A 27,131-nucleotide genomic window follows, 5' to 3' on the forward strand; every position below is an offset into this window, starting at 1 on the left:
CATAGTAAGTGAACAGCCTCGTGTTATTCGTCTTCCATCTACGTACCTACCTAACCAGAGAGTTAGAAACTGCCTGTAATCTATACTAGCTATCCTTCCTCCTCCACCGCGAAAAATGTCCACCGCCCTCATCTCCACCGAGGACGCCCTCGAGCCCTCTCTCCAGTCACTCCTCGACCAGCGTAGCCTACGCTGGATCTTTGTTGGCGGAAAGGGTGGTGTCGGAAAGACCACTACTTCTTGCTCTCTCGCCATTCAGCTCGCAAAGGTCCGCCGATCTGTACTTCTCATCTCGACTGATCCTGCCCACAACCTGTCAGATGCCTTTTCCCAGAAGTTTGGCAAAGAGGCCCGCCTTGTAAATGGTTTCGACAACCTGAGTGCCATGGAGATCGACCCCAACGGTAGTATACAGGATATGCTAGCCGGTCAGGGTGAGGCCGACGACGTTAACGCCGCTGCTGGCGGCCCTCTAGGAGGCATGATGCAGGACCTCGCTTTTGCGGTACGCCAACTCGGATTCCTTGCAACACTGCGTATACTAATTTAAGCCAGATTCCCGGCATCGACGAGGCTATGTCATTTGCCGAAGTCCTCAAGCAGGTCAAGTCTCTTTCCTATGAGACTATTGTTTTTGACACCGCGCCCACAGGCCACACCCTGCGCTTCCTTCAATTCCCCACCGTTCTTGAGAAGGCTCTCGCCAAGGTTTCGCAGCTGTCATCTCAGTACGGTCCTCTACTGAACGGTTTCCTTGGCTCCGGCGGCCAGCTCCCCAATGGCCAAAACCTCAACGACATGATTGCCAAACTAGAGTCTCTGCGTGAGACCATTGGAGAGGTCAACACACAGTTCCAGGACGCCGAGCTCACCACCTTTGTTTGTGTCTGTATCGCAGAATTCCTCAGTCTCTATGAGACCGAGCGTATGATCCAGGAGCTTGCTGGATATGGCATTGATACTCACTCCATTGTCGTTAACCAGCTGCTCTTCCCCAAGAAGGCCAGCGACTGCGACCAATGCAACGCTCGTCGCAAGATGCAGCGCAAGTATCTTGACCAATATGAAGAGCTTTACGCTGAGGATTTCAATGTCGTCAAGATGCCTCTTCTTGTTGAAGAGGTCCGAGGAAAGGAGAAGCTTGAGAAGTTCAGCGAAATGCTTGTCACGCCTTATGTTCCTCCTGAGTAAGCAAATGAGAGTATTATGTGAATTACGCGAAAAGACTAGGAACAAGTTTGGATCGAAAAGACAAAAAAGACAAAGGGGCTCACTTAGTGCATAGAAGAAGCCCAGTGGCGTGTAGGAGTTGCCACGGCTTAATTGAAGGTTTATAAATATACGTTTTAACACGAATCAAGTCACAGATCAGATATGCCCAGTCGTTGTCAAAAAGTATTTTGCTTATTTATTGTTTGACTTTGACTGATTCAAAGTTTGATGGACTGTAATGCCTCGTCTCCTAGACCCCAGCCATGCGTAGCCATGAAAACCTGTCATGACAGAAAAAGAAAACCCCAACCCTTGTTCCCCCCAACGCCAGTCCGTCCAGCTGCCGGTAACCTATGCTGGTTAAAAAAGCAAATGATGGCCCTACATCCTAATCCAAAGCATGTCATGCAGCCCCTGCATCATAGTACAGGACGCTCGAATATCTATGTATATTTGTGGTGAAGTCGCCCGCGGCAGCCGAAATGATGGTAAAAATAGACAAAAACAATCGCTAGCGGTAATAATGTCGAGTCGTGCATGTCGGTGGAGTCATAGCCTAGAGCTCCCGGTAGTCGCTGGGTCGTACTCTTCGCTGCTTGTTCTGGTGTCGGTGGGGGTTGACTGGCTTACGAAAGTACGCATCCTCGTCAGGGCCAACACCTTGTCCAAAGTTGCCGTTCTGGAAGCCATTCATACCGCCGTTCATGTTGCCCATGTTGCCATTCATACCGTTCATCCCCATATCCCAGCCATTCATACCGCCGAACCCACCATTCATCCCAGGGAACCCGGGCATGCCCATCATACCAGGCATTCCCATCATGTTCATGTTAGGCATTCCCATGTTCATGTTACCCATATTCGGCATGCCCATCATGTTTGGCATCATAGGCATTCCGTTGAACATCATATGGTTCATACCCATGTTCATGCCCATGCCGCTCATGCCGTTCATACTCATCCCATTCATCATGTTTTGCTGATTCTGCTGATTCTGCATGGCTTTGGGGCCTTTAGGAATTCGAGGATTGTCTAGAATATCATCTGCTGGCCGCTTTTTTGAATTAGCATCTGATGTCTTGGCGCCATCTACTTGCTTGTTCGCATCATGCGAGACAGATATAAGGCCTTTGGGGCCCGTGGGAGGCGTCTTGATAGTTGCAGCTTGAGATACTGGTGAGCTCGACTTTTCCTTGGCTGAATCCGTAGTTTTATCATTGGATTCATTCTCAGTCTTCTGCTCTGTGCTGGCAACGTCCTCATTCCGAGGCTCATCTTGGTCTTCTCCATCTGCCTTAACACCTTCCGACGCTTTGGGTGACGAAGGAGATGGACTTTTGACTGTTTCCTTCTCCTTCAAGTACTCTTGAATCTTCTTCGACGTATCCTCATCAGGTTGAAGGTCATCAATCAATACACCTTCTGACTGGCATGCAGGGCAGACAAAATCGCTTTCGATGAGAGCATTGGTTATGCAATCATTACAAAAGGTTTTCTGACAGCAAGGAGTCTTCATTGGCTCTATGAACATCTTCTTGTCAATCGAACACTCCAAGCCCTGTTCCTGAATTTCCTTGTCCTCAGCCGGTGCATTGGTTGTGGCTGAAGACTTGGCCTTGGCCTGGAACTGTTCCCACGATGCCTTGTCGGGCTCAGCAATAACAAAATCTCCTTCAGCATTGACCATAATACCCGAAGGACGCTTGGTCTCGTCACCATCAGTTTGTGCAAGGACAACGGACTTATCGACCTTTTGCAGGAACGAACGGGGGATACCCGTTGTTCGCTTGACACGTGGGCGGTTATCGAACTCAGGATCGTCGTTGGTGGGGCACAATTGAATCCAATGACCCTTGTTGCCACATCGGTAGCAGATGTATCCGTTGGGAGGGTCATGATCAGGAACATTCGCAGGTCTCTTTGCACCAGCTTTGAAGACCGGCGTCTGGCTGTTGTAATGTTAGCTATGGACCTGGCATTTCGAGCATTGTTGAAACTTACTGAGACATCTCCTCCTGCTGGGCGGACCACTGCTCTGTTTGGGCTGCAAACATAGCCGCCATTTTCTCCTCTTCCGTCATAGCATTGTTCATCTGGCTAATTGCATCGGAACTTGGTTTGGAAACCGATGTCTTGGCCGCTTGCTCTTTGCGGCCGGCATTTTTAGCTGTCACGGGCATTTTGCCAGATACATAACGAGCAGCACGCCCTGCGCCAGGCTTGAGTGCAGGCTGACGTCTGGCGATGACAGTGGTTGACCTGGGAATGATAGTTGTATCATCGTCGTATTCTAGGGACATGTCAGTGCTTCTCGTCTACAGAAATCATTGCGTCAACTCACCTTCGCTGTTATCGTCGGTGTAGATGTGCAGATCGAAGTCGGTGCCATCTCCGAGGCCACTTTTGGTAATGATCTCACGCTTCAGTTCGAAGACTGAGATACCAGTACCATCGAACTCGACTCTAGTAGGTTCCCTTTGGGATTTGAACTTGAAAAAGACGGAAGACGTCATTTTGGTCGAGATGTGCTAAGATGTTTCCTACACGAATGGGAAAAGCACAGCACAAAAAACAACAGAAGTTTGTTGAGATTCAAATATCGTAAGTCGGCAAAAGTCCAAAGGTTAGGTCGGTTGGTTCGCACAAAGCACTATGTAAGTATTGATTGATTGATCTTGCGTTTGTAAAACAAGGCAGCGTTTGTTTTCTTTGTTCGTCTTCTTTCTTGCACTGCCGTGCCTCTTTCAACTGTCAAGGTGAATGGAAATAATCAATTTTGATTGTACTTTGAGGGAACAATAGTGGCAATAGGGTCAAAAAAAGAAATGGGTGCAACGAATAAGGAGTACAGCTGGCAAAAACACGCCAGAAGAGACACAACCCTCAAGCTCCACCTCAATTTCCAGACACCACGCTCGTCAAACCACTGAACCAAGCAACCTTTTTTGTTAGCTAGACGTCCCGGCGTTAACGTCCTGACAGAGCACACCAACGACACGTTATTCAGAACAATCTTGACCGACGGGCGAAATGACGGTTGGTCGGGTCGCGTGAAAGTGATGAGATCGAGTTAATCGGAGGCAATCAGTCACACGGGTTACGGGCTGGCTTGTAGGCGCCGAAAAAAAGGCAAAAGAAAAAGAAAAAAGAGCAGGGCGCGGCCGAGCGACCTCGTTGATGCCGCAAGTCGATTTATTGATGGTGAGGGCGAATGTCGACAAGCTGGAATGATTACGGGTGATGGAGAGGGTGGGGAGAAAAAGAGTCTTCCAACATCAGGGCGATGGAGAGGAGACATAGATAGGCGGCCGACCTGCCCCTAACGCATGACTAATCGACAATCTGATCTCGTCGCATTTAAGTTAGTCCGAATGACTGAATCTCCCGTTCAGAGATGCCCGTGACATTTGTGGGGGTGACTGATGTTTAAAGGTATGTATTGCTGCTGTTCGCGATGAGTCCTCGTTTCAGGTAACCAATCATTATTGTACAATTATTACACGGGTGGGTAGTCGGGTAGTTCGCCATTGGTTACCGCAAGTAACCGGATCTTTTGTTAGAGTCTTATACTGTACTTGTATATTATCACTGTCGAGACTACCCCGCCACAGGTACATACTTAGGTGTTGACGGAGCTGTCATATCGCTGCCCGCCTGATAGAGCAGGTCCGAGATCAAGCCTGGTGTAATGCCCCGCACCTTCCGCCTCAATAGGGCAGCTGTCTGTTGCGCTCAAGTGGTAACTGCGCTCCCCAAAAGGCCCTTTTTATCATTACGAGTACCCATCTCACAGAGTTTTTCCCAAAAACCCAACCTCACTTCTCGCACATATCTCACAGACTCTATTCGTGTCCACCAAGCAAAGAAAATGGCTCCCCAGCTCGACGGTTTCTTCAACCAAGTCGACAGCTCCGCCGACCACTTCATTGAGCGTCTGCGTAAAGCTGTCGCTATTCCCTCCATCTCTGCCGAGGATGCTCGCCGACCTGATGTCGTCCGCATGGGAGAGTGGCTCGGCGACGAGCTCAAGGCTCTTGGAGCTTCTGTAGAGCTTAGACCTCTTGGAAAGCAGCCCCACAAGGAGCACCTCGACCTTCCTCCTGTTGTCCTTGCGCGATATGGGAGCGATAAGAACAAGCGCACTATCCTCGTCTATGGCCATTACGATGTTCAGCCTGCTGAGAAGAGCGACGGCTGGGCCACCGAGCCCTTTGACCTTACCGTTGACGACAAGGGCCGCATGTTTGGACGTGGATCTACAGACGACAAGGGTCCCGTTTTGGGCTGGTTGAATGCTATTGAGGCTCACCAGAAGGCTGGCGTCGATTTCCCTGTCAACCTGCTCATGTGCTTCGAGGGCATGGAGGAATATGGCTCTGAAGGCCTTGACGACCTGATCAAAGAGGAAGCCAAGAAGTACTTTGCCGATGCTGAGGCCGTTTGTATCTCGGACAACTACTGGCTTGGCACCGAGAAGCCTTGCCTGACCTATGGCCTTCGCGGTTGTAACTACTACTCAGTTGAGATTTCCGGCCCCGGTGCCGACCTCCACAGCGGCGTCTTCGGTGGCACCGCCCAGGAGCCCATGACCGATCTCGTCAGGGTCCTCGGATCGCTCGTCAATACTGGCGGCGAGATTCAGATCCCTGGTATCAAGGAGCAGGTTGCTCCAATCACTGCTGAAGAGGAGGGTCTTTACGATGGCATTTCTTTCACCATGGACAACATCCATGAATCTTTGGGAAGCAAGACAACCATCTTTGATGACAAGAAGCGCACTCTTATGGGCCGTTGGCGATACCCTTCCCTGTCCATTCACGGTGTGGAGGGCGCTTTCTCTGCTCCCGGAGCCAAGACCGTCATTCCTGCCAAGGTGATTGGAAAGTTTTCTATCCGAACTGTTCCCGACATGGACATTGATAAGACCAACGAAGCTGTGTACAAATACGTCGAGGACCAGTTTGCCAAACTCGGCAGCAAGAACACTCTCAAGGTTTATGCTCAGCACACCGGTAAATGGTGGGTTGCTTCGCCAAAGCACTGGAACTTCTCAGCCGCTGCCAAGGCTGTCGAGCGTGTATGGGGTGTTGAGCCTGATTACACTCGTGAGGGCGGAAGGTAAGTCAAATAAGCTGCGCTTGCTGTTGTTACCGCTAACACATTCACTAGCATCCCTGTCACTCTGACTTTCGAGGAGGCCACAGGCAAGAACGTACTCCTGCTACCTATGGGCAGCTCTACAGATGGTGCTCATTCTATCAACGAGAAGCTCGACAAGCGCAACTATATCGAGGGTATCAAATTGTTGGGAGCTTACTTGCACTATGTTGCTGAGGAACCTCAATCTTAGAAGCTATCGGGAAATAATAGCAGTTTAATGTACCATATGAAGAATACGAATTGGGAGCACAGATGCTCCCTGGAACAAGAACAGGGCCATTTCGCACATTTCTACTATCCTTGAACCACTTGATATTGTATAGGCACTTGGATTATCCAGCAATTTCGCTTCTTCGTTTTTATTGATCAGTCATCTCACGATGGCCAACCTGCAAAATTAACGCGATCCCAAGACTGCGGCCGACAAGATGATAGTTACGTACATGAAGGCTTCCTATCTCAGCTGCCTAGCCTAGTAGTGTCATAAGTCTTAGGATAAAAATAACTAGTCTAAGAAGTGTAGTGAAAAGCATAAGCTGATCGACACATTTCGTCTCTCATCTCCAGCCCTGATGCGAGCCTACCAGGCACTCCATAGAGACGGGCAGTCTGCAGTCTATGTTCTGTTCGGGTGGCTGGACGGACCCCTCTTTTTTCCCACCTTTCTCTTGTCGCCTGTCCACAGGCTGTTGCTCCCCCGCCGTTGGTACTTGATAGGAGGGCAGAGGGGAGATCTGGGGTGTTGTTTTTGCCCCCTCCCAGTCTCTGTGGAGTTACTTTTCCATCACTGGTCGTGAGTCTGGTGATCGCTGTCCGGCTGAGTCGGTCAGAGTGACCAAATGATCAGATCTATTGGTATTAATTTCTCCTTGCCCCAGGTGTTGCATGGAAGTGCCAGATCACTCTTTCACTCACTAAGCTACAGCCATCTTCAATTTCAATCCAAACACCCAGTCTTGAGCTGCCCTGGACAGAACAGAGATTTAAGCAGCACCGGCTTTCATCTGTAAGGACTTTACGATACGCCACTTGTGGAGTTTCTGGCGCTTTCAGTGAAACGTCTCCCCCCACACCTTATCGGACCCTAGCCTTTCCATATAGAAAGTTCTAAAACGTCCTGTTAGGAGAGCGATTCTACTTCCTTCAAAAGACGACAAACCCAAGGATCCCATTGGATCCTCAATATTACCACCACCGAGATGGTTCGCGAGAGTGGCATCTCGGCCACGAAGCCCGTTTTCCCTAATTTCTTGCTACCAAGCATCAAGCTTCCTTTCTCCCGTCGTCACTCGACCTCCTCGAGCTCGGCAGAATCTGCCGCATCGTCAGCAGTGACAACGCCAGCAAGTTCACCCCCGAACGATGGTCTTTTAGCCAAGACCGGGCAAGGCCGACTTATTCGTACCTCACCAAACACGTTGCGTTGCTCAACATGCTCCGCGGACATCGCCTTTGCCTCCCAAGTCATCTCGAAGGGCTTCACTGGCCGATACGGTCGGGCGTTTCTTGTCGCGCCACCCGCTCTCCCTGCCCCTCAGACTCTGAGTAACATTCGGGTTGGCAAGAGTGAGAATCGACAACTTGTAACAGGTTGGCATGTTGTTGCAGATATCAACTGTGGGGCATGCTCGAGCAAACTTGGTTGGAAATACGTGGATGCCAAGGAGCAAGGCCAAAAGTACAAAGTCGGCAAATTTATCCTGGAGATGGAGCGGGTCGTTATATATCGAAGCTGGGAAGACGCCATTGATGAACATGAAGAGGAGAATCCCGTAATATCTAAGAAGGGTGGCGATGAGGAGGTTGAGTTTGATTCTGACGATGATGATGAATGTGAGGATATTTTTGCCGGCACTTGGGACCCTGAAGTTGTGGAAGGGAGGCGAAGGAGAATGACGGCACGCCGAAGTCAAGCCGAGAGTGACGAGTAGTCATCGTTGCTGAGGTGTTGTCTCGAAGTGATGAACCGGATATGAGTTATGCATTGGGATGGCGTCAAGGGATGAATATTGAATATGATATGGGATATGACAAATACCCAAGAGGAGGCTGTGTGTAAGAGAAAAAACACCAGTCGATATATTGATTTACCCGTATAATTTAGAAATTGTTATGAATTAGATCCTTGTCTCACTTAATTACGAACAACGACGCTGCTGTCTTGGTGGTTCGGGTGATCAGATATTCTAGACTTGGCGCCTGGTTCATGTGACAAATGGAGTTGCCATGAGTCTCAGGGCAACCGACATGTGCGAACGTATGTTGTGAGGCATGGTCTCGTGTTGTGATGGGACACAAACCATCCCTATATGGCTATCATTTTTGAGGGCAATTCACCCACAGCTACGATTGCGGTCCGATGAAGGCAGTAGCTCACGAATTTAGATTTTAAACGATCATGAGATCGATATAAACGCAGGCGGTAGGCCATGTGACAGGGTATAATGATCCGATATAGCTACTAAGATAAATATGAGGTTACGGTTATTGTGCCTCAAACACTATGTACTTCAAACTTAAGCCTCGGGGTATTGGGAATAGTAGCCACTGGAAGCATAAGAGACAAATTGGCAAGTCAGATCATCCTATTAGACTGGACCTTGAGTTTTTCTTTATTTTTACACTCCAAAGCTTAGAGGTTAGCTTTTTATGTTACCCATCAGCAGATGAAGGAAAGATCTGGATGTAGCATACTCGTATCAAGTTGATATGGTTCATTTCCCACGGCGGAGGCATCCATTCTAATACCGAGATCCTCGCCCATGGTCTACAGTCGATCCGCTTCACGGACCACATGGAAAGAGAAATGGTTTTCAAACTAGTAGTAATAATATATGCTATTGATCAGAAGCTTGAGCTATAGTAAAATAAGAAGAAGGTTTGAAAGAGAGGTGGGGTGGGGCTTGTGGTGGGGGGATCAAGAATAGGAATTGAAGTATACATACATGTTTGGGAGAGATGAATGACAATTCTTGACTTGACAAAGGACAAGCTGGTACAGACAGGTGCCAGATTGCTTAACAGTCATCCTCTTCCATACCTAGGTAGGTACGTAGGTAGGTACTAGGTAGATATATTCACAGTTCTTCCCGTGGTAGACTAACATCTAGAGGTAGGGATATAATCTGATTGTTCTTGGAAGGTAGTATCTAGGCCGTCAACTTACCTACTACCTACTAGGTATCTACCTCTAGTACATAACGTTAGTGGTAGTAGTAAGTTGACGGCAACGCGTGGGGCAGATCCCCTGGAAGTGGAACATCCTCCTCTGCAGCGAGATATCGTCACAGTGGACAGCAGGCTACAAGGAGGGGTGAGGGGCATGTCCATCCCGGATTTCCGAACAGATAGACCTACCAGCTACATGCCCGCCTGCAGCTCACGTCGTCTCAGTCCTGTTCAAGTCAGGTACGGCAATGTTCTTGTGCTTCTTCACCGAATAATCCTACATTTGATCTCGCATTGCAATCGTCTGAGGTGTGTAACCCCCACGTCCCCCTCACCGCTCTATTTGTTTGATCCCTTAGTATACTACAACAACCTTTTGTCTGTCTCAGAGGAGCGAGGCCGGAGTGAATATTTCAGTTGTTTTCGATTTCTCGTTCAGAGAATACTGGATTGTACTAATTGAGCAGGAAGCTACTTGCTACCTAGGTAGGTAGGAGAGGACCACTTCTTTAGTTGTTACTGTCGTCACCCCAGAACCACAGGCTCCATTCCTCCACCCAAGCTTTCTATCCGCCACTTTTCTATCTTGCTCCTCTCCACTTCTACCTTGTTCTTGTCTCCTCCCTCTCTTAACGGGCACCCCATAATAATCTGCCGTCATACCTACAGAACCTACCTACTCGTCCTCATCCTTACACGTCTTTTACCTTTGCCTATTCTTCTTCTTCTTGAGACCGATCCAATTCTACGTTCGTGCCCTATCCTGTCCCTATTCCTTCATCTAGCTTTACCTCACTCCCTGCCATCACTACCAGTAGTCGACTTAGTTGGACAGTGTCACAGATCGAAAGGAGCCTCTCTCCTCATACTCTTTACCTGCTGCATCGTTCTAGCCCCGCTTCGTCTCCTGTCAACAGGTCTGATAATTCAACTTTGTCACCATGGCCGCGCCCTCTGGTCACCTCTCTCGCGGTTCTGACGACCTGGGCGTCTTCGATGACGCCAAAAGCTACTATACGGCAGAGCGTCATCAAAACCGTGCTGGTCCTCGCACCCGAACTTATTCTCAGGTTCGTGTTACAGACGTCGTTATGTTGTCACCTGAATTGACACTGGAAACAGAATAGTCTGATGTCCCGCTTTGAGCGAGTCAATCTTCGAGAGCCCTTCCGACGTGGCAGCCATGGCAAGTCATTTCAGTATTACAAATGAACGCATTTGTTCGTTGCGTTAACACCTTTGCCCTTTTAGACGAGAACTCACAACAGAATCGCCGCTTTTTGATCCAAGTTGATTCGACATTGGAAAGCCTTTCACTCCAAGAGGATCCCAATGGAAACATGCAGATTACGATTGAGGACAATGGACCCAAGGTCATTTCTCTGCGTACCGCCGCTTCAGCTGGTCACAACCGTTTCGATGTGCGAGGAACCTATATGCTGTCCAACCTCTTGCAGGAGTTGACTCTGGCCAAAGAGTACGGACGAAAACAGATTGTTCTGGATGAAGGTCGCCTCAACGAAAACCCAGTCGATCGATTGTCTCGTATGATTCGTGACCATTTCTGGGAAAACCTGACAAGACGTATTGATGCGTCGACTGTCGACATTGCGGCTAGAGATCCCAAAGACTGGACAGCCGACCCACGCCCACGCATCTACATCCCTTATCGATGCCCTAGGCAATACGAGTTTTACAAGAGAGTCGCCGAAGAGAGACCTGAGATGCGACTGGATGTTCAGATGCTACCCGAGAAGATCACTACTGACCTAGTCCGCGACATGAACGATGCGCCTGGTCTTTTGGCCGTGGATGTGCAAGAAGTGCCAGAGCCAGAGCACCCTTCAGGATGGACGCTCAAGGGTATGCCCTTTGTTGTCCCTGGCGGTCGTTTCAACGAGCTTTACGGCTGGGACAGCTACATGGCTTCCCTGGGCCTTCTCATCAATGACCGGGTCGATCTGGCAAAGTCAATGGTCATTAACTTCTGTTTCTGCATCGAACACTATGGTAAGATCCTGAATGCAACACGATCTTACTATCTCTGTCGATCACAGCCTCCGTTCTTGACCGACATGGCTCTTCGTGTCTATGAAAAAATCAAGCACGAACCCGATGCCAAGGAGTTCCTTCGACGATCTATCCTAGCCGCTATCAAGGAGTATCATAGTGTTTGGGTTTCGGAGCCTCGATTGGACCCTACCACGGGTCTGTCGAGATATCGACCAGAAGGTCGTGGGGTGCCCCCTGAGACAGAGGCCACCCATTTCGTACACATCCTTGATCCTTACATCAAGAAGCACAACACAACATTTGAAGATTTTGTGCGAAAGTACAATCATGGCGAAATTGACGAGCCTGAACTCGACGAGTACTTCATGCACGACCGTGCTGTGCGCGAGTCAGGCCACGACACCTCATACCGCCTCGAGGGTGTCTGTGCCAACCTAGCTACCATCGATCTCAACAGTCTCCTGTTCAAATATGAGACTGATATTGCCCGAACTATCCGCAGCGTCTTCAATGATAAGCTGACCATGCCCGAAGAATTCTGCGCCGGCACGCCCTATCAGCCTGGCGAGGTTCTCTCGTCGGCAGCCTGGGACCGGCGAGCCAAGCGACGTAAGCTTACTGTGGACAAGCTGATGTGGGATGAGAAGGAGGGCATGTTCTTTGACTATGACACCGTGAAGCGCGAACGATGTACATACGAGAGTTGCACAACTTTGTGGGCTCTCTGGGCAGGCATTGCCACGCCAAAACAGGCCGCTGAGATGGTCCGTAAAGCTCTCCCCAAATTTGAGGCCTACGGTGGTCTGGTTTCAGGAACAGAAGAATCGCGTGGAGCCGTCGGCCTGGATCGACCTAACAGACAGTGGGATTACCCATATGGCTGGCCTCCACAGCAAATGCTGGCATGGACCGGCCTGATTCGCTACAGTTTCACTGAAGAGGCGGAGCGAATTGCCTATAAGTGGCTTTTCATGGTCACTAAAGCCTTTGTTGATTTTCATGGTGTTGTAGTTGAAAAGTATGACGTGACACGGCCAGCCGACCCTCACCGAGTAGATGCAGAGTACGGAAACCAAGGCCTCGGTTTCAGAGGTGTCAACAAGGAAGGGTATGTTGCCATACTTTATTTACAAAAAAAGAGATTGCTAACACCAACATAGGTTTGCTTGGGTCAACGCCAGCTATATCTATGGACTGCAAATCATCAATGCGCACATGCGCAGAGCACTTGGTGCTTTGACACCCTACGACACCCTGATGAAGGCTATTGAGCAGAATGAGGAGAAAACGCTGGCTGGTCTGCTTAGTTCATAGGGTAATGTTATTGCAGACTTGGAAGCGCTCAGCAAAAGAAAAATGTTGTTGTAGCTATCGATATCCATAGGACAAGAATGTTATGATACACGATCAATGTACTCCAGTGAGTTCGTGCCGTTGATGTATCTGCGAATGTTTGTGGCCATGCAAATTTTGTGACAATGATGTCTGAATCAAACAGACTGGTGCCACTTCAATCAGGGGTAAGCTTGATGTTGTCATGCATTGAGTTAGGGCAATAGAGGTACAAGTAAAGTATTGCGAATAATCTGGGACAGAATAGAACTGCAATTGATGTCAATACAACATTTATTAAGTATATGAGAGAAAGACGAGATGAGTTAGATACGGCGAGACATTGCACAGCGTTGTTAGCCTCGGGAACTAGCCGAGAACAATAAAGCTGGTAGGCGATGGGAGTTGAATGACAGTGCCGGAGCTGAGAGCCATGAGAGACTCGGTAAGAGAACGACCGAGGCAAAGCAATCATTCTGTGATTTTAGAGACGTCAAGCCCGAGGAGGGGTGCGCCAAACAGGACATTGAAATCCATGGCAAGACTTGTCATGAGGACAAAGAATGCCGATATGACATGTATGACTACCTACTGTAATGCGGCTTCACATGCCACAACTTTCCGCTGCTCCGGAGTTGGAGGAGGGTCCATAATTCGGCCAAGTTCCGTCGTTCCGGGGCGGGTGGGTACCGGTGGACGGGGGACGGGGGACGGCCGAGATCAAATAAGTAGGTCCATGTCTGATTGTACGATTAGAACAATTATACTTGTAATCATCAGATAACGCATTGATAGTCGAAAGGAGCTTCGTGTTAAACATGACGGTACTGTGGTATGTAAAGTACTAAAGAAAAGATGGTTTCAACTTGACTGCTAACCTAGGTAAACGAGGTCTAGCTAGGTCTAGGTCTAGGTATAGATAGTCGGGTAAAGTTTAGGGTAAATCATTTCCCCAGGGTTTGGTGGCTCTAAGAGAAACTACTTATGAGGACCCTATTACCAGTCCCTGCAAAGATATGGATGGAAAAGCAGAAAAAGGAACTCTACGGCATTCGGCATTCGGTTTGGTAGCAAGAGAGCCTGTATTTCCAAAACCAGGCCTTTAAGCCGAAGGCATCGTAGTACAAAAAATGCTAATTGATTGGTTACATACAGAGACGTCATAGTAACTTACCTACCTACCTACCAAGTAAGTGAGGTCCTGATAGTATGTATTGTATTGGCATGCTCGCAGAGCGGATACTACTTCTACAAGATCAAATGCCCATCACGATCACATCTCAAGTTTTGATCAGAAGTTCGATTTCCATCTGAAGAAAAATGTCACCCAGACCAAGATTGACGGTTTAGGTGACCCATTGAGGCGCTCGGTGACTGTCCGGAGGTACGTACCTACGGACCTGTTTTCTATTGCGGCTCGTGACAGCGGATGGAAGAAGCTGATCTCACATAATTGATGGCCGAGGTGAAATGACACAAGTGATAGGTGGTTTTAAGCCAGAATTTGGCTTGTGCTCGGTGGAAGGCCGAGTTAGAGAGTAGGGTAGAATGCTCGCGAGGACATACTTTGAAGTCAATACTAACTTAGTACCCAGCAGGTACATATTATCTATCTTCCTATACAAAACTGTTGTCAAGGTTAGTTGATCCTCATGAGCAGATCATAATACGTATACTGTAGCGACTCACGAGTCTTTAAATGTTTAATATTGCTAATCAACACAACAATAAAAATATATATGAGGCTCTAAAACATCCATACTCAGGTGGTGATTCTGAACAGAGGAGAGGGATCGAGGTAGGTATGGATGGATCCGCTAACTAACTCTGTTTCTAAAGCCGCCTCCTTGACTTGTTCACCTTGGCTCTTCCTCTCCTCCACTTACAGCCGACTTTCACTCCCCCAGCTTTACTTTTCAACAGCCAGGCTTCGAGTCTGGTTGGTTCAATTACTTCCCCAATTAATAAAAGAACCCCGGTGTGTAGAAGTCTCCACTGAACAGCCATCAACGTTCTAGTCTAGGTCGTCTGTTACGGAGAGTTAGCGAGCAGAATCAATGGACTCCTCCCTCCCGCCCATCCTTGGGCAATGGACCGTCGGGGCACGGGAGGTCAAGAGTGACTCAATGCGACTTACAATTCCCGTTGAGGATAATATTTATTATCTTCTTCGCCCTTCCCTTCCTGTCTACTGTTCCAAAGCTTCAATTCATTATTGTTCATCCTTTCTCTCTAACATTACCTACCTGTGTTATTGATTACCCCCATCAGACTCTTATCACTTACACGCGATCCAGTTCCTCGATACTCGCCCACAGCCCTCAATAAAATACACAATATAGTTACAATGGCGTCGCAGAATATGACGAACCCGTCTGTCAACCCTGACATCGAAGATGAGCTCTTCCAAAAGGAGGTCGAGGCAGTCAAGACGTGGTGGTCCGACTCAAGATGGAGACACACCAAGCGACCCTTTACCGCTGAACAGATCGTTTCAAAGCGCGGATACCTCCCCATTGATTATGCCAGTAATGCCCAGGCCAAGAAGTTATGGAAGATTCTTGAGCACCGTTTCGAGGTGAGTCGCCATCGTTGCCTGCCTGCATGTAACCAAGAGCCCAATACTGACTGCTGTTACAGAACCGCGATGCCAGCTATACCTACGGCTGCCTAGAGCCCACAATGGTAACTCAGATGGCCAAATACCTCGATACAGTATATGTTTCTGGCTGGCAATCGTCGTCAACGGCCTCTGCTTCCGATGAGCCTGGTCCCGATCTGGCCGACTACCCTTACGTGAGTGTAGAGCCCACTCTTGCCGTCATATGCACTTGTCTAACAAGCACATAGACAACCGTCCCTAATAAGGTTGGACATCTTTTCATGGCCCAACTCTTCCACGATCGGAAGCAGCGTCAAGAGCGTCTCAGTGTCCCTAAAGAGCAGCGCGCCAACCTCCTCAACATTGACTATCTCCGACCCATTGTCGCTGACGCAGATACTGGTCATGGTGGTCTCACCGCTGTCATGAAGCTCACCAAGCTCTTCATTGAGAAGGGTGCGGCTGGAATTCACATTGAAGACCAAGCTCCCGGCACAAAGAAGTGTGGTCATATGGCTGGCAAAGTCCTTGTCCCCATTCAGGAACACATCAACCGCCTCGTTGCAATTCGAGCGCAGGCTGACATCATGGGTAAGTCTCAAATTTCCCCAACTTCACATGCATGGTAGTGGTAGCCCAATCCAAGGAAGCGGACTGACATGTGAAAGGCTCTGACCTCCTTGCCATTGCCCGTACTGACGCCGAGGCCGCCACACTCCTCTCCACCAACATTGACCCCCGCGACCATGCCTTCATCCTGGGCTCCACAAACCCTACACTTAAGCCTCTCAACGATCTTATGATCGCGGCTGAGGCTAGTGGTAAGTCTGGTGCTGAGCTGCAGCGTATTGAGGACGAGTGGCTTGCCAAGGCCAACCTTGGCAGTTTCGACGATGCAGTCGCTGCTGCCATTGAGTCAGGTTCCTTCTCTGATAAGGCTGGCCTTAAGCAAGAATATATTTCAAAGGCAAAGGGAAAGAGTAACTTCGAGGCCAGGGCCGTCGCCCGCCAGCTACTCGGCAGGGATATCTTCTTTGACTGGGACGCTCCCCGAACGCGCGAAGGCTACTTCCGCCTCAAAGGTGGATGTGACTGTGCTGTGAACCGCGCCATAGCATATGCACCTTATTGCGATGCCATCTGGATGGAGTCCAAGCTGCCCGATTACGCTCAAGCCCAACAGTTTGCTGAAGGTGTTCATGCTGTGTGGCCAGAGAAGAAGTAAGTTTCCGTATGATATCCAAGAAAACACCGGACTAACCAAATCCTACTAGACTCGCCTACAACCTATCTCCATCCTTCAACTGGAAGACGGCCATGCCTCGCGACGAACAAGAGACTTACATCCGACGCCTGGCTAAGCTCGGTTACTGCTGGCAGTTCATCACTCTGGCGGGCTTGCACACAACGGCCTTGATCAGTGACCAGTTCGCAAAGGCTTACAGCACCGTCGGTATGCGTGCATACGGTGAGCTTGTCCAAGAGCCTGAGATGGACCAAAAAGTCGACGTTGTCAAGCACCAAAAGTGGAGTGGCGCTACCTACGTCGACGAGTTGCAGAAGATGGTCACTGGTGGTATTAGTTCCACGGCTGCTATGGGTGCCGGCGTGACTGAGGATCAGTTTAAATAGATTGTCACCAGGCGAGTGATGAGATGATTACGGAAGCGAAGGAACGAGACACAATGTCTCGTGGGAAAGGTCCATGGATGAAAAAAGATAAGTGTCGAGGGTTTTGTAAAATTTTGAGCATTTGATATCACACACTTAGTACTGCAAAATTCTGATTTGGCATTTCCGTCATATTCGTTACAATCATCTATTGCTGGGCAATCACTAAAATATAGCTCTAAGCTTTGGCATGATCTTGAGTATTGGAATCTTTACGACTCGTACGGATATTGATTATACATATATATAATACAGCGTGTACTTCAACAATCACCTCTCCGGTACAGTGCTGTGCGTTCATTGCATCCTATACCCAAACCCTCCTACCTGACCACCACTACGAACATTCGGATTCGTAAAATGGTCTATGTTTCCAGAGCATGAAATATGACGGAAAGCGCTTCTTTACTAAAAGAGAATCAATTTCGAAGATAGAGTAACCCAGACCAACTCCCCCCTTTTTCTATAGCTCCTTAGCTCCTTGTTAACTTTACCGAGGACTTCTTTAAAAGACAGTATGGCTCGCATGGCACTGGTTATTGGACTTGGGATCTGATCTGAAAACCCGCCATGCTCACTCTCTTTACATAGGTATAGTGGTTTTGGCTGTGCATGTTTTCCTCCACTCGTTCAGCACATCAAGAACTCAACAAACCGTAAACAATCGTTGCGCACTCTAAATTTGCCATCGATTGTGTTCTTGTCCCAACCAACAAAAGCCTGCCTTAGTCGGCCTCTGCAAGTTGCATAATCAACTTGGCAGCCATGTCTAGAAACGGGAAGGGGCTGGTAACGTCCTTCTCTTCAAGTAATCGCCCGTGGGCTGTCTCGTATCCTGAGCATTTGAAATCGACGAGGTATACGCCATGCTCCATTTCATAGATCTGTATGTCCAAGTGCAGCGCAACAAATGGTTCCTTGGCGTGATGACCATCTGGTGTACTGGGCGAACTAGGCGTACTGAGTGCGCTGGGCGTGTTTCCGGCCTTCTTTTTAATGGCTGGGAACTTGGTCAGTGTCAACGATAAAAGAGGAGTGAACAGGAGCGTACCAGAAGTATCCCAGCGCACGTTGATGTGCCAAGGGTCGGCAGGAAGATTGTAACGCTTCTTGGGGTCAATACTTGAAGTGGAGCCACGGTAACCGTCATGGGAGTCCACAAAACTGCTGTTGCCGGAAGCTTCAGCTCGCTCTTCTGCTGTCCTCGACTCATAATCTTCGTCGGGGATGTATGTGGCCCCTAATTTGTACAACGCCTTGTGGATACAGAGGAGGGCTTCCCAGGGAGAGTTACGTGATCGAATGCCAAATTGCCAACGCACTGGCTTGGTCTTCTTTGGCGGATTGATAGGTGTCATGCCTTGCGGCCTGGTGTTGGCTTCGTCTATACGAAGTTGGCTCCTTGAATGAGGTCGCAGGCGACGTGCTGTCTCTTCCTTCTCTGCATCTGTCCTGTTGAGTTGAGGCTCATCGTTGATAAGGACTTTGGGCGGCGAGTTTTCGACACTGCCAGCTTTCTCGCGCTCCATATAGTCCTTATGGTAGGCCGGCAAGCTAGAAGGCAGGATGCCAACCTTGCTCACATAGGGGCGAGGGGTGGTGGTGGCTTGGGAGGTCGTTGAACGAGCTGAAGACATGCTGAGCATAGGACTTGACCCTTCTGGCTCTGCTAGCAGGGCTTCGGAGTTATCTAGATCAGTTTCAATACACTAGGAGGCCGACAACAAAGAGAACAGAAAACTCACGGTTCACTTGCATCATCTTGTTCTCTCTAACAATCATGTAGGCATCCTTGATGGCGGATGGCTCGGCAGCCTGCAGCGCCTCCTCGACATCACTCTTGCCATAACCCATGGTTTTGCTAATCTTCTCCGTGACTTCATTGTGCAGGCGTTCTTGGACCTTCTCTGACGCATTTGGAGCGATATCGTTCTTCTTGATTGCTTTATTGGGGTCCACGCCAGTGTTGAAGAATTCTTCGACGGGGAGTTGGAGGTAGACGGGGAGGTCGGTTGTGAACCAAGGATCTGCCCGGATATCCTCGATTGTAGCACGATGCACAGGGTTGACTACCAGCATCTTTTTAATCAGGTTGGCGGCACCAGTGGGCATCCACTGGGGTATGCTGTATGTACCCTTCGCAATCTTGGCAAATAGACTGGGGATGTGTTCGTCGTCAAAAGGAAGTCGGCCGACGAGAAGAACATAGAGAATCACTCCACAACTCCATACATCTACTTCAGGGCCGGCATACAGCTTACCGCCAATAACTTCAGGAGCAGCATAATTTGGACTGCCACAACTTGTCTTGAGGAAATTACCATCGGTCATAATATTGCTTAGTCCGAAATCGGCGATTTTAACATTGAGGTTCTCGTCAAGCAGCAAGTTTTCGGGCTTCAGGTCACGATGAACAATCTTGTGACGGTGACAATATTCAACAGCACAGAGCATCTGCTGGAAGAATCGACGGGCTTCGGGTTCCTTCATTCGGCCGTGCTGAACAATGTAGTCGAAGAGTTCGCCGCCGGCGTATTCGAGAACCATGATGATTTCATTGGGCGTCTTAATGACAGTGAAGCTAGAGTGTTGATATTAGCTCACCACAATCCCAGCAACGAGGTTGACACTCGATGGATCATACAGCTTAATAATGTGAGGATGGCGTAATAGTTGGAGATATTCGATTTCGCGCTCAACGCGGCCGGCCATATCGCGGCTGATGAGCTTTTTCCTGGCGATAATCTTGAGGGCTACTTGCTGGCCGGTGCCGTTGTGAATAGCAAGCTTGACCTTGCCAAAAGAGCCCTCGCCCAGAGTTCGAAGAACCTTATAGGCGCCGATGCGCTGTTCGGTTTTGATCCTTTCCTTGAGCGGCGCATCGGCGGGACGGGAAGTGGCTTGAGGGGCATCGTGGGAATCGTCTTGCTGCTGCGACTGAGACTGGGGCTGCGTCTGTTGCGGGCGACGAACATGGGAGGAGGATAGGGATATGGTGAGCTCCTCGTCCTCAAAGCCTCGCGGAGCCATGGTGATAGGTACGATACCTGGACCAAAGGCCAAGGCGAGACGGGCGGGTCGGGTCGAAAAGAGAACGGACGGCGGGGTTTTCGGTGTTGAAGAGCTTTGGTCTCGGTACCTGTATAGATGACCAAATATTGGAAGCGAATATCGGAGGTTTGTCGCAGAAGGAACTGCGACGGCACCTTTTGAAAGGTACAAAGGAATCGGACGTATGGTGTGGACGAGAAGAAAATAAATGAAGATGAGACGATGATTCAAGAGAATCGGCGGGTAGTTCAATTGATGTGAGCAGGTGGTAGCCCAGCGTGCTATGGTGCCGACTGCCTGCTAATATAATATCAATTGGTAGGCTGCTTGGTAGGTTGTTGGCGCATACCTTAGGTGGTGACTGAGTGTGGGTAACTTAGTACTAAGGTACTAGAGTGAACTGTACCTATGGAGGGGGAGGGGTCAGCATACCTAAGATCCATCCATCCTGGCTACTAACCTTAGTACCTACTAACCTGGGTGTTGTGATTGTCATCAACCATGGATATTTGTATTACACTAGGTATCATTAACTGCGTGTACAGAGTACCTGGTTGACATATATGATTTATGTTTTTTTTCTCGCTTGATTTTCTAGTATCATCTGGCAGTGTTTACCAAGTCAATTCTTATCTCTATTTGAACTGCTGATCGCCCAGGGAATTTCCTTCATGTTTTGTTGGTACCTAGACTACCTAGGTAATAACCAACTGGGTGAATCAGCTCATGTACAACATGTTTGTTATATCTAATCTACCTATGCATCAACAATTTCACAAGCGTTGCTAACGTTGGGTTCTCAACAACTCATTTGCGAGGCAAGGCAACATCTCCTGATATCGGGAAAGTCACCTGACACTCGTCTTTATATGACTTGAATTGATATAGGTATCCCTCGAAGTCTAATGCAAAATCGATAGATATAGCTTTATTATGAAAAATAGGGCTCTTAAAGTAACCTTAATCTTATATAAATATAAAAATAATACCTACTTTATAACCTACTTATCCTTCCTTTAATATAAAGACTTAAAATATAAAAGACTAAGTATTATTAATTAATTTACTTTATTTATTTTACTTTAATCCTTATTATTAATTAACCCTAGCTATAATAATAAAATAATAAATAAAAAACTACTTACTAAATATAAGAGTATATAAAGGTCTTATTATTTATATTATAAGTATAAATCTACCTTCTTAAATAGTATTATCTATATAGCTATTAATATAATTAAAAATAAAAATAAGATTAATATCTATATAAAAGTAAAAGCTATAGTAAATATTAATAAATTTAATATTATTAAGCTAATTAAAATAGCCTTTTTTAATTATTATTTAATTAAGCTAGTTAAATAAGCTAAAAATACTAAAAGGCTTAAAAAAGTATAATAGAGTTTAAACTTATAACCTTTAAGGGGTTCTTAGCTATATATTAAGACTTACTCTAGGGGGATTTATTTAAAAATCTTATAGTCTTTTAAGGAAAAGAATAAACTTTAATTTTATATTAATATAGATTTTACCTTTAAGAATTTACTTAATTATCTTTAAGTCTTATTATAATTTTAAAGCTTTTCTTAAGTAATTACTTAAGTTAAAGATAGCTTAAATCTATAATTAATCTATTTATAAGAATCCCTTAAATAATTCTATAATCTAGGAAATTATACTTAAGAATTTATATAATAAACCTAGTCTTATATATAAAAGTATACTTTATTTAATTAAAGCTAGTTTATTAGCCTTTAGCTTTTTTATAGAGAAATAAAATAATATATTCTTAATAATCTAAGCTATATAGCTATAAATAGCCTAATTAGAAAAACTTATAATATTATAAAAGAAAGAATAAAAACTCTTTATATTAATTAAAAAAGAAAAACCTTATAAAAAGGCCTTAAGATTTTATTAAGACTTTAAAGCTTTTATTTTTAATAATAAAAAGAAAATTTATATTTAAAATATTATTTAATTAACTTTCTTTATTATTTTCTAGAAAAAGAATATATAATTAAATAATTTAGCTTAAGCCTTTATAAATATAAAAAAGTATTACTAGAAAGATTATAAAAAGATCTTTATTACCCTAGATAATATAAATATAAAAAAAAGAATAAAATAAAATTAATACTTTAATAAACTCTTTAAAAGCTTTTATAGAAATATTAAAAAAAACTAAAAAGCTTTTAAAAAATAATTATTTTTCTTAATTAAAGACTTTATTAATTATAAATCTTTATTAATAAAATAACTAAAATATATAAAATAATAAGAGAATTAATTCTTTTAAGATTTTTATTAATATTTAAACTTTATTAAAAAGAATTTCTTATAGCCTCTTAAAAAGTAATAAGTATTATTATTTTATATTAAATTACTTTTATCTCTTTAAAAGTATATCTCTTTATATTTTCTTAAGATTTTAAATATTTATAAAGTAATAATTATATTAGCTATATACTTTTAAGACTTTATAAAAAGTAAAAATAAAAAATAATTAAAAGAATTAATATTTAATTAGCTTAATAAAAGCTAAAATAAATATTAAAACTAAGGTAATTAAGAATCTTATTAATTATAAAATAACTTTAAGAATTATATTTAAAGCTCTTAAGTATTTAAGTTAATAGGATATTAATACTTTATAAAATAAAAAAATCTTATTAACTTAAAAATAAAAAAATAATTTATTTATTATAATTATAATAATAAAAAGTATTTTACTTTTTAATACCTTAAGAAAAATAATTATTTTATTTAAAACTATTAAAGAAAAAGGAAATAATTAATAAAATAACTTATTTATTAATTATATTCTTAAAACTTTAAATTAAAAAAGCTTTTATTACTTTATATTTAATTTATAATTAAAAGACCTTTAATATAAAAATAATCTTAGATTTAAATATAAAGGCTAATTTAATTAATAAATAGTTTATTATCTTATAAAGGCTTAAATCTATTAAGGTTAATAAGCCTTTCTTTTATATTATTAGTAATATATTATTATAAATAAAATATACCTAGCTTATACTAATTATATTAAAGGATTATAATAAGAAAGTTAAAAGAATTACCTATACATATATTAGAGTTAAAAAGGATTTAAACTTTATTAAAGAACTTTTCTTATTAAGAGAGAATACTTTAAAGGATTTTAATATTATTATAGATTATTTTTTAAGTAAATAGTAATTTAAATATAAATAGTAAAAAATAAAGATCCTTAAGTTATAATAGTTTAAATAAGAATATTAAAATAAAATAAAAGTCTTTATTATTATTAATATTAAAGAAATAATAGTTATTCTTTATAATAAAGAAAATAAGCCTTAAGCTAGCCTTAAAGTATTAAAAAAGCTTTAAGACTTTATTAATATCTTTTTATTAAAAAAAGTAATTATAATATTAAATTATAAATTTACTAATTATAATATTAAACTTATTTTAAGAAAATTACCTTTATATAAACCTATTTACTTATTATTTTAAGTAAAATTAAATAAATTATATTAATATTTTAATAATAATCTAACTATAAGATATATTTATTTTTTATAAAGCCTTATTAATACTTTAATTCTATTTATACTTAAAAAAGATAATACTTTATATCTCTATATAAACTATAAAAGGCTTAATAAAGTATTAATAAAAAATTAATATTTTTTACTTTTAATAATAAAGATTTTTAATAAAATCTAAAGAATAAAGTACTTTTTTAAGATTAATATTAAGAATATTTACTATAGAATTAAAATTATAAAAAGAGATAAATAGAAAATAGTATTTTATACTTATTATAGCTATTTTAAGTATATAGTTATACTATTTAAGCTAATTAATACTCTAGCTATATTTTAATACTATATATATTAAGCCTTTTTAAGCTTAATTAATACTATTTATATTATATATCTAGATAATATACTTATCTTTTTAAAGATTTAAAAAGAATATATTAAATATATTTAATTTATACTTAAGAAAATAAAAAGAGTAAAGCTTTATATTAAACTTAATAAGTATAATATCTATTAATTTAAAGTAAAATACTTAAGGTTTATATTATCTATTAAAGGTATTTTAATAAATCCTTTATAAATAAAGACTATTTATAATTAAAAAAAATTAAAGACTTTTTATAAAATATAAATATTCTTAGGATTTTATAATTTCTATTAGTATTTTATTTATAAATATTTAAATATTATTAATCCCTTTATAGCCTTAATAAAAAAGAATAAAAATAGTAAAAAACTAAGAAATATAACTCTTAATAAAAAAGAAAAAAAAGCATTTTAATCTCTAGTTAATATATTTTAAAAAGCCCCTTTATTATATTACTTTAACTTTAAAAAGAAAATCTATATAAAAATAAATACTTTAAGTTTTATAATAATTAGAATTTTATTTTAATTTAATAAAAATAGTAATTAATACTTTATTATATTTTAATTATATAAGTTTAAAGCTATAGAATTTAATTATAATACTTTAAACTATAAGCTATTTACTATTATAAAATCCTTTAAATATTAATAATATTACTTTAAAAAGGCCTTATATTAAATAAAGGTCTTAAGTAATTATTATAATTTATAAAGGTTTATAAAGAACTTATAATTAAATAAAAAGTAAATTAAATAATATTTATATTTTACTTTATATAACTTTATTATTAAATATTATATAGGAAAAATAAACCTTATTAATAGACCTTTAAAAAAGCTTAAATATAAAAGAAAATAACCCTAGAATTAAAAATTAATCTCTATACTATAAACTAGAATAATAAAAATTTAAGTAATTATTTAATTTAAGAGTTAATAATAAAAAATACCTATAAATCTATTAATACTTAAAAAAGTATTAATTCTCTTAAGAAAAAGTATAAAAAAGCTATTAAACCTAGAATATTAAAATAAATAAACTAAGGCTATTATACTTTAAATATTTATATTTAATAATTAATTATTTCTTATTAATAAATCTATTTATTAATTAATAATATTAAAGTCTTTATTAAATATTATTACCTTTCTATAGAAAATAAATTAAAAGACTTATAAATATAAGATTATTATATTATAAAATAATTACTTTTAAAAACTAATTAAGTAAATTAAAGGTATAAATAAACTCTTAAGGTATAAGAATTAAATATTTATACTTAAGAATATAGCTTTATATAATAAGCTTTTAGCTATTTATTATAATAATCCCTTAGTAAATTACTTTAAGGTAAATTAAACTCTCTACTTATTATAATAAAAGCTATATTAAGTAAATATTAAAAAAAAAATTTATAAATATATTAAAATATATAAAGTATATTAAAAAGTAATTACCTCTAGATATAGGCCTTATAGCTATTTTAAATTACTTTTAATACCTTCTTAATTTATATTATAACTATTAATAGACTTTATTATTAAATTACTCTTTATTATATATAAAAATAAGTATATTAATATTATCTTTATAATTATAAATTAATTTTTAAAATACTATTTTTTTTTCTTTATATTATTAAAAATTAATATCTTAAAGCTAATAACTCTATTTTATAAGGAAATTAAGCTATACTATAGCTTATTAAATAGTATTATTTTTAATTAAAAAATTATATTTATAAATACCTTTTAATTAAATCTTTATTATAAATTATATATACTATAGAGGCTATTAATAGTATTTTATCTTTAAATTAATAAGTAAATAGAATATATAAATTAAATATTTAAATACTATTTTTAATACTTTATAGCTAAAGATTAAATAAATTAAATAGCCTTACTATATATAGTTAAATTTATTTATAATAATATAGAAAATATTATAATAAGAATATCTTTATTTTTTATATTTTTTAAATATAATATTAATTTTTATATTTATTAAAAAGACTTAATTATAAAAAGGGAAATATTAAAGGTAAACTTTAAATTAAATAAGCTTTAAAACCTATAAAAAAAGATAAAGATCTAATAATAAAATACTATTAAGGCTTAAAATAAATATTATAATAAAAAATATATAGAAATATTACTTAAAAAGAGATAATTAATTAAGCTATTTACTAAGAATATTAAGTTTAAAAGAAAAAAGAAAAAGTTAATACTTTATTTTATTAAATTATTTTAAATCCTTAAGAAAATAAGGAAATAAATATATTAATTTATATTACTTAAAAAGTATAATAAGATTTATAATATATTCTATATTAACTTCTTTAAACCTTAGTAAAAATAAGCTAAAGATAGAGAAAATATACTTTTAATATTAAACCTAGAAAAAGATAAAGGTAAATAAGAAGTTAAGAATATATCTATATAAAAGAAAATTAAAAGGATTATTTACTTTCTAATTAAATAGAAAGATTAACTATATAAATATAATTAATAAGTAAATAAAAGTAATATAATATATACTTTAAAGATTATTAAGAGCTTTTAAAAGTATTATAAGAAAAAGTAAAATAAGATAAATATAAACTTTAAAAAAGAGTAAAAAGTTATTTATAAATAACTTTATAATCTAAATAAAGTATATTAAAAAGTATTTTAAAAGTAAATAATATTAATATTAAAGTATAAAAAAAGCTTAAAAAGCTAAAAATATAAAATAAAAATTATTAAACTAGACTTAATTATTAAAAATAATAGCTTAAGTAATTCTTTAAATACTATAAAAAGTATTAAAAATTTAAATAAGAATTTTCTCTAGGGTTTAAATAACTTAATTATTATTATTAATTTAAGTATTTTTATTTAAAATAATAGCTAAATTATTTAAATAGCCTTTAAGGGCTATTAATTAAATAAAGTATATAAGGTTAAGTAGCTTTAAATAGAGAAAGTTATATTAGTCTTAAATAGTAGTTTTATATTATAGTAAGTTATTAATAAAA

The 27,131-nt window shown here is 41.0% G+C and overlaps 7 protein-coding genes across 7 annotated transcripts; 5 read left to right on the forward strand and 2 right to left on the reverse strand.

Moving 5' to 3' along the window:
* Positions 1 to 115: 115 nt before the first annotated feature.
* Positions 116 to 1,191, forward strand: GET3 (Golgi to ER traffic- protein; the record flags this gene model as incomplete). The annotated part of the gene is made up of 2 exons (XM_044847542.1): positions 116 to 505; positions 556 to 1,191. The coding sequence occupies 2 exons, from the start codon at positions 116 to 118 to the stop codon at positions 1,189 to 1,191; spliced, it is 1,026 nt and encodes a 341-aa protein (XP_044713458.1).
* A 577-nt stretch (positions 1,192 to 1,768) lies between these two features.
* Positions 1,769 to 3,725, reverse strand: FPOAC1_002971 (uncharacterized protein; the record flags this gene model as incomplete). The annotated part of the gene is made up of 3 exons (XM_044847543.1): positions 1,769 to 3,161; positions 3,214 to 3,502; positions 3,554 to 3,725. 3 exons carry the CDS (start codon positions 3,723 to 3,725, stop codon positions 1,769 to 1,771), a joined length of 1,854 nt encoding a protein of 617 aa, XP_044713459.1.
* A 1,355-nt stretch (positions 3,726 to 5,080) lies between these two features.
* Positions 5,081 to 6,562, forward strand: FPOAC1_002972 (uncharacterized protein; the record flags this gene model as incomplete). Its single annotated transcript, XM_044847544.1, has 2 exons — positions 5,081 to 6,330; positions 6,382 to 6,562. The coding sequence occupies 2 exons, from the start codon at positions 5,081 to 5,083 to the stop codon at positions 6,560 to 6,562; spliced, it is 1,431 nt and encodes a 476-aa protein (XP_044713460.1).
* Positions 6,563 to 7,571: 1,009 nt separating this feature from the next.
* On the forward strand, positions 7,572 to 8,303 carry FPOAC1_002973 (uncharacterized protein; the record flags this gene model as incomplete). Its single annotated transcript, XM_044847545.1, has 1 exon — positions 7,572 to 8,303. The coding sequence occupies one exon, from the start codon at positions 7,572 to 7,574 to the stop codon at positions 8,301 to 8,303; it is 732 nt and encodes a 243-aa protein (XP_044713461.1).
* A 2,178-nt stretch (positions 8,304 to 10,481) lies between these two features.
* NTH1 (alpha,alpha-trehalase nth1) lies at positions 10,482 to 12,867 on the forward strand (the record flags this gene model as incomplete). Its single annotated transcript, XM_044847546.1, has 4 exons — positions 10,482 to 10,610; positions 10,663 to 10,730; positions 10,850 to 12,661; positions 12,714 to 12,867. 4 exons carry the CDS (start codon positions 10,482 to 10,484, stop codon positions 12,865 to 12,867), a joined length of 2,163 nt encoding a protein of 720 aa, XP_044713462.1.
* A 2,365-nt stretch (positions 12,868 to 15,232) lies between these two features.
* ICL1 (isocitrate lyase 1) lies at positions 15,233 to 17,119 on the forward strand (the record flags this gene model as incomplete). The annotated part of the gene is made up of 5 exons (XM_044847547.1): positions 15,233 to 15,463; positions 15,526 to 15,681; positions 15,736 to 16,078; positions 16,156 to 16,708; positions 16,762 to 17,119. 5 exons carry the CDS (start codon positions 15,233 to 15,235, stop codon positions 17,117 to 17,119), a joined length of 1,641 nt encoding a protein of 546 aa, XP_044713463.1.
* Positions 17,120 to 17,883: 764 nt separating this feature from the next.
* On the reverse strand, positions 17,884 to 20,188 carry SNF1 (Protein kinase; the record flags this gene model as incomplete). Its single annotated transcript, XM_044847548.1, has 4 exons — positions 17,884 to 18,158; positions 18,210 to 18,848; positions 18,904 to 19,739; positions 19,803 to 20,188. The coding sequence occupies 4 exons, from the start codon at positions 20,186 to 20,188 to the stop codon at positions 17,884 to 17,886; spliced, it is 2,136 nt and encodes a 711-aa protein (XP_044713464.1).
* Positions 20,189 to 27,131: the final 6,943 nt, after the last annotated feature.

Source organism: Fusarium poae, chromosome 1 (genome assembly GCF_019609905.1).
Source record: "Fusarium poae strain DAOMC 252244 chromosome 1, whole genome shotgun sequence".
NCBI lineage: Eukaryota > Fungi > Ascomycota > Sordariomycetes > Hypocreales > Nectriaceae > Fusarium > Fusarium poae.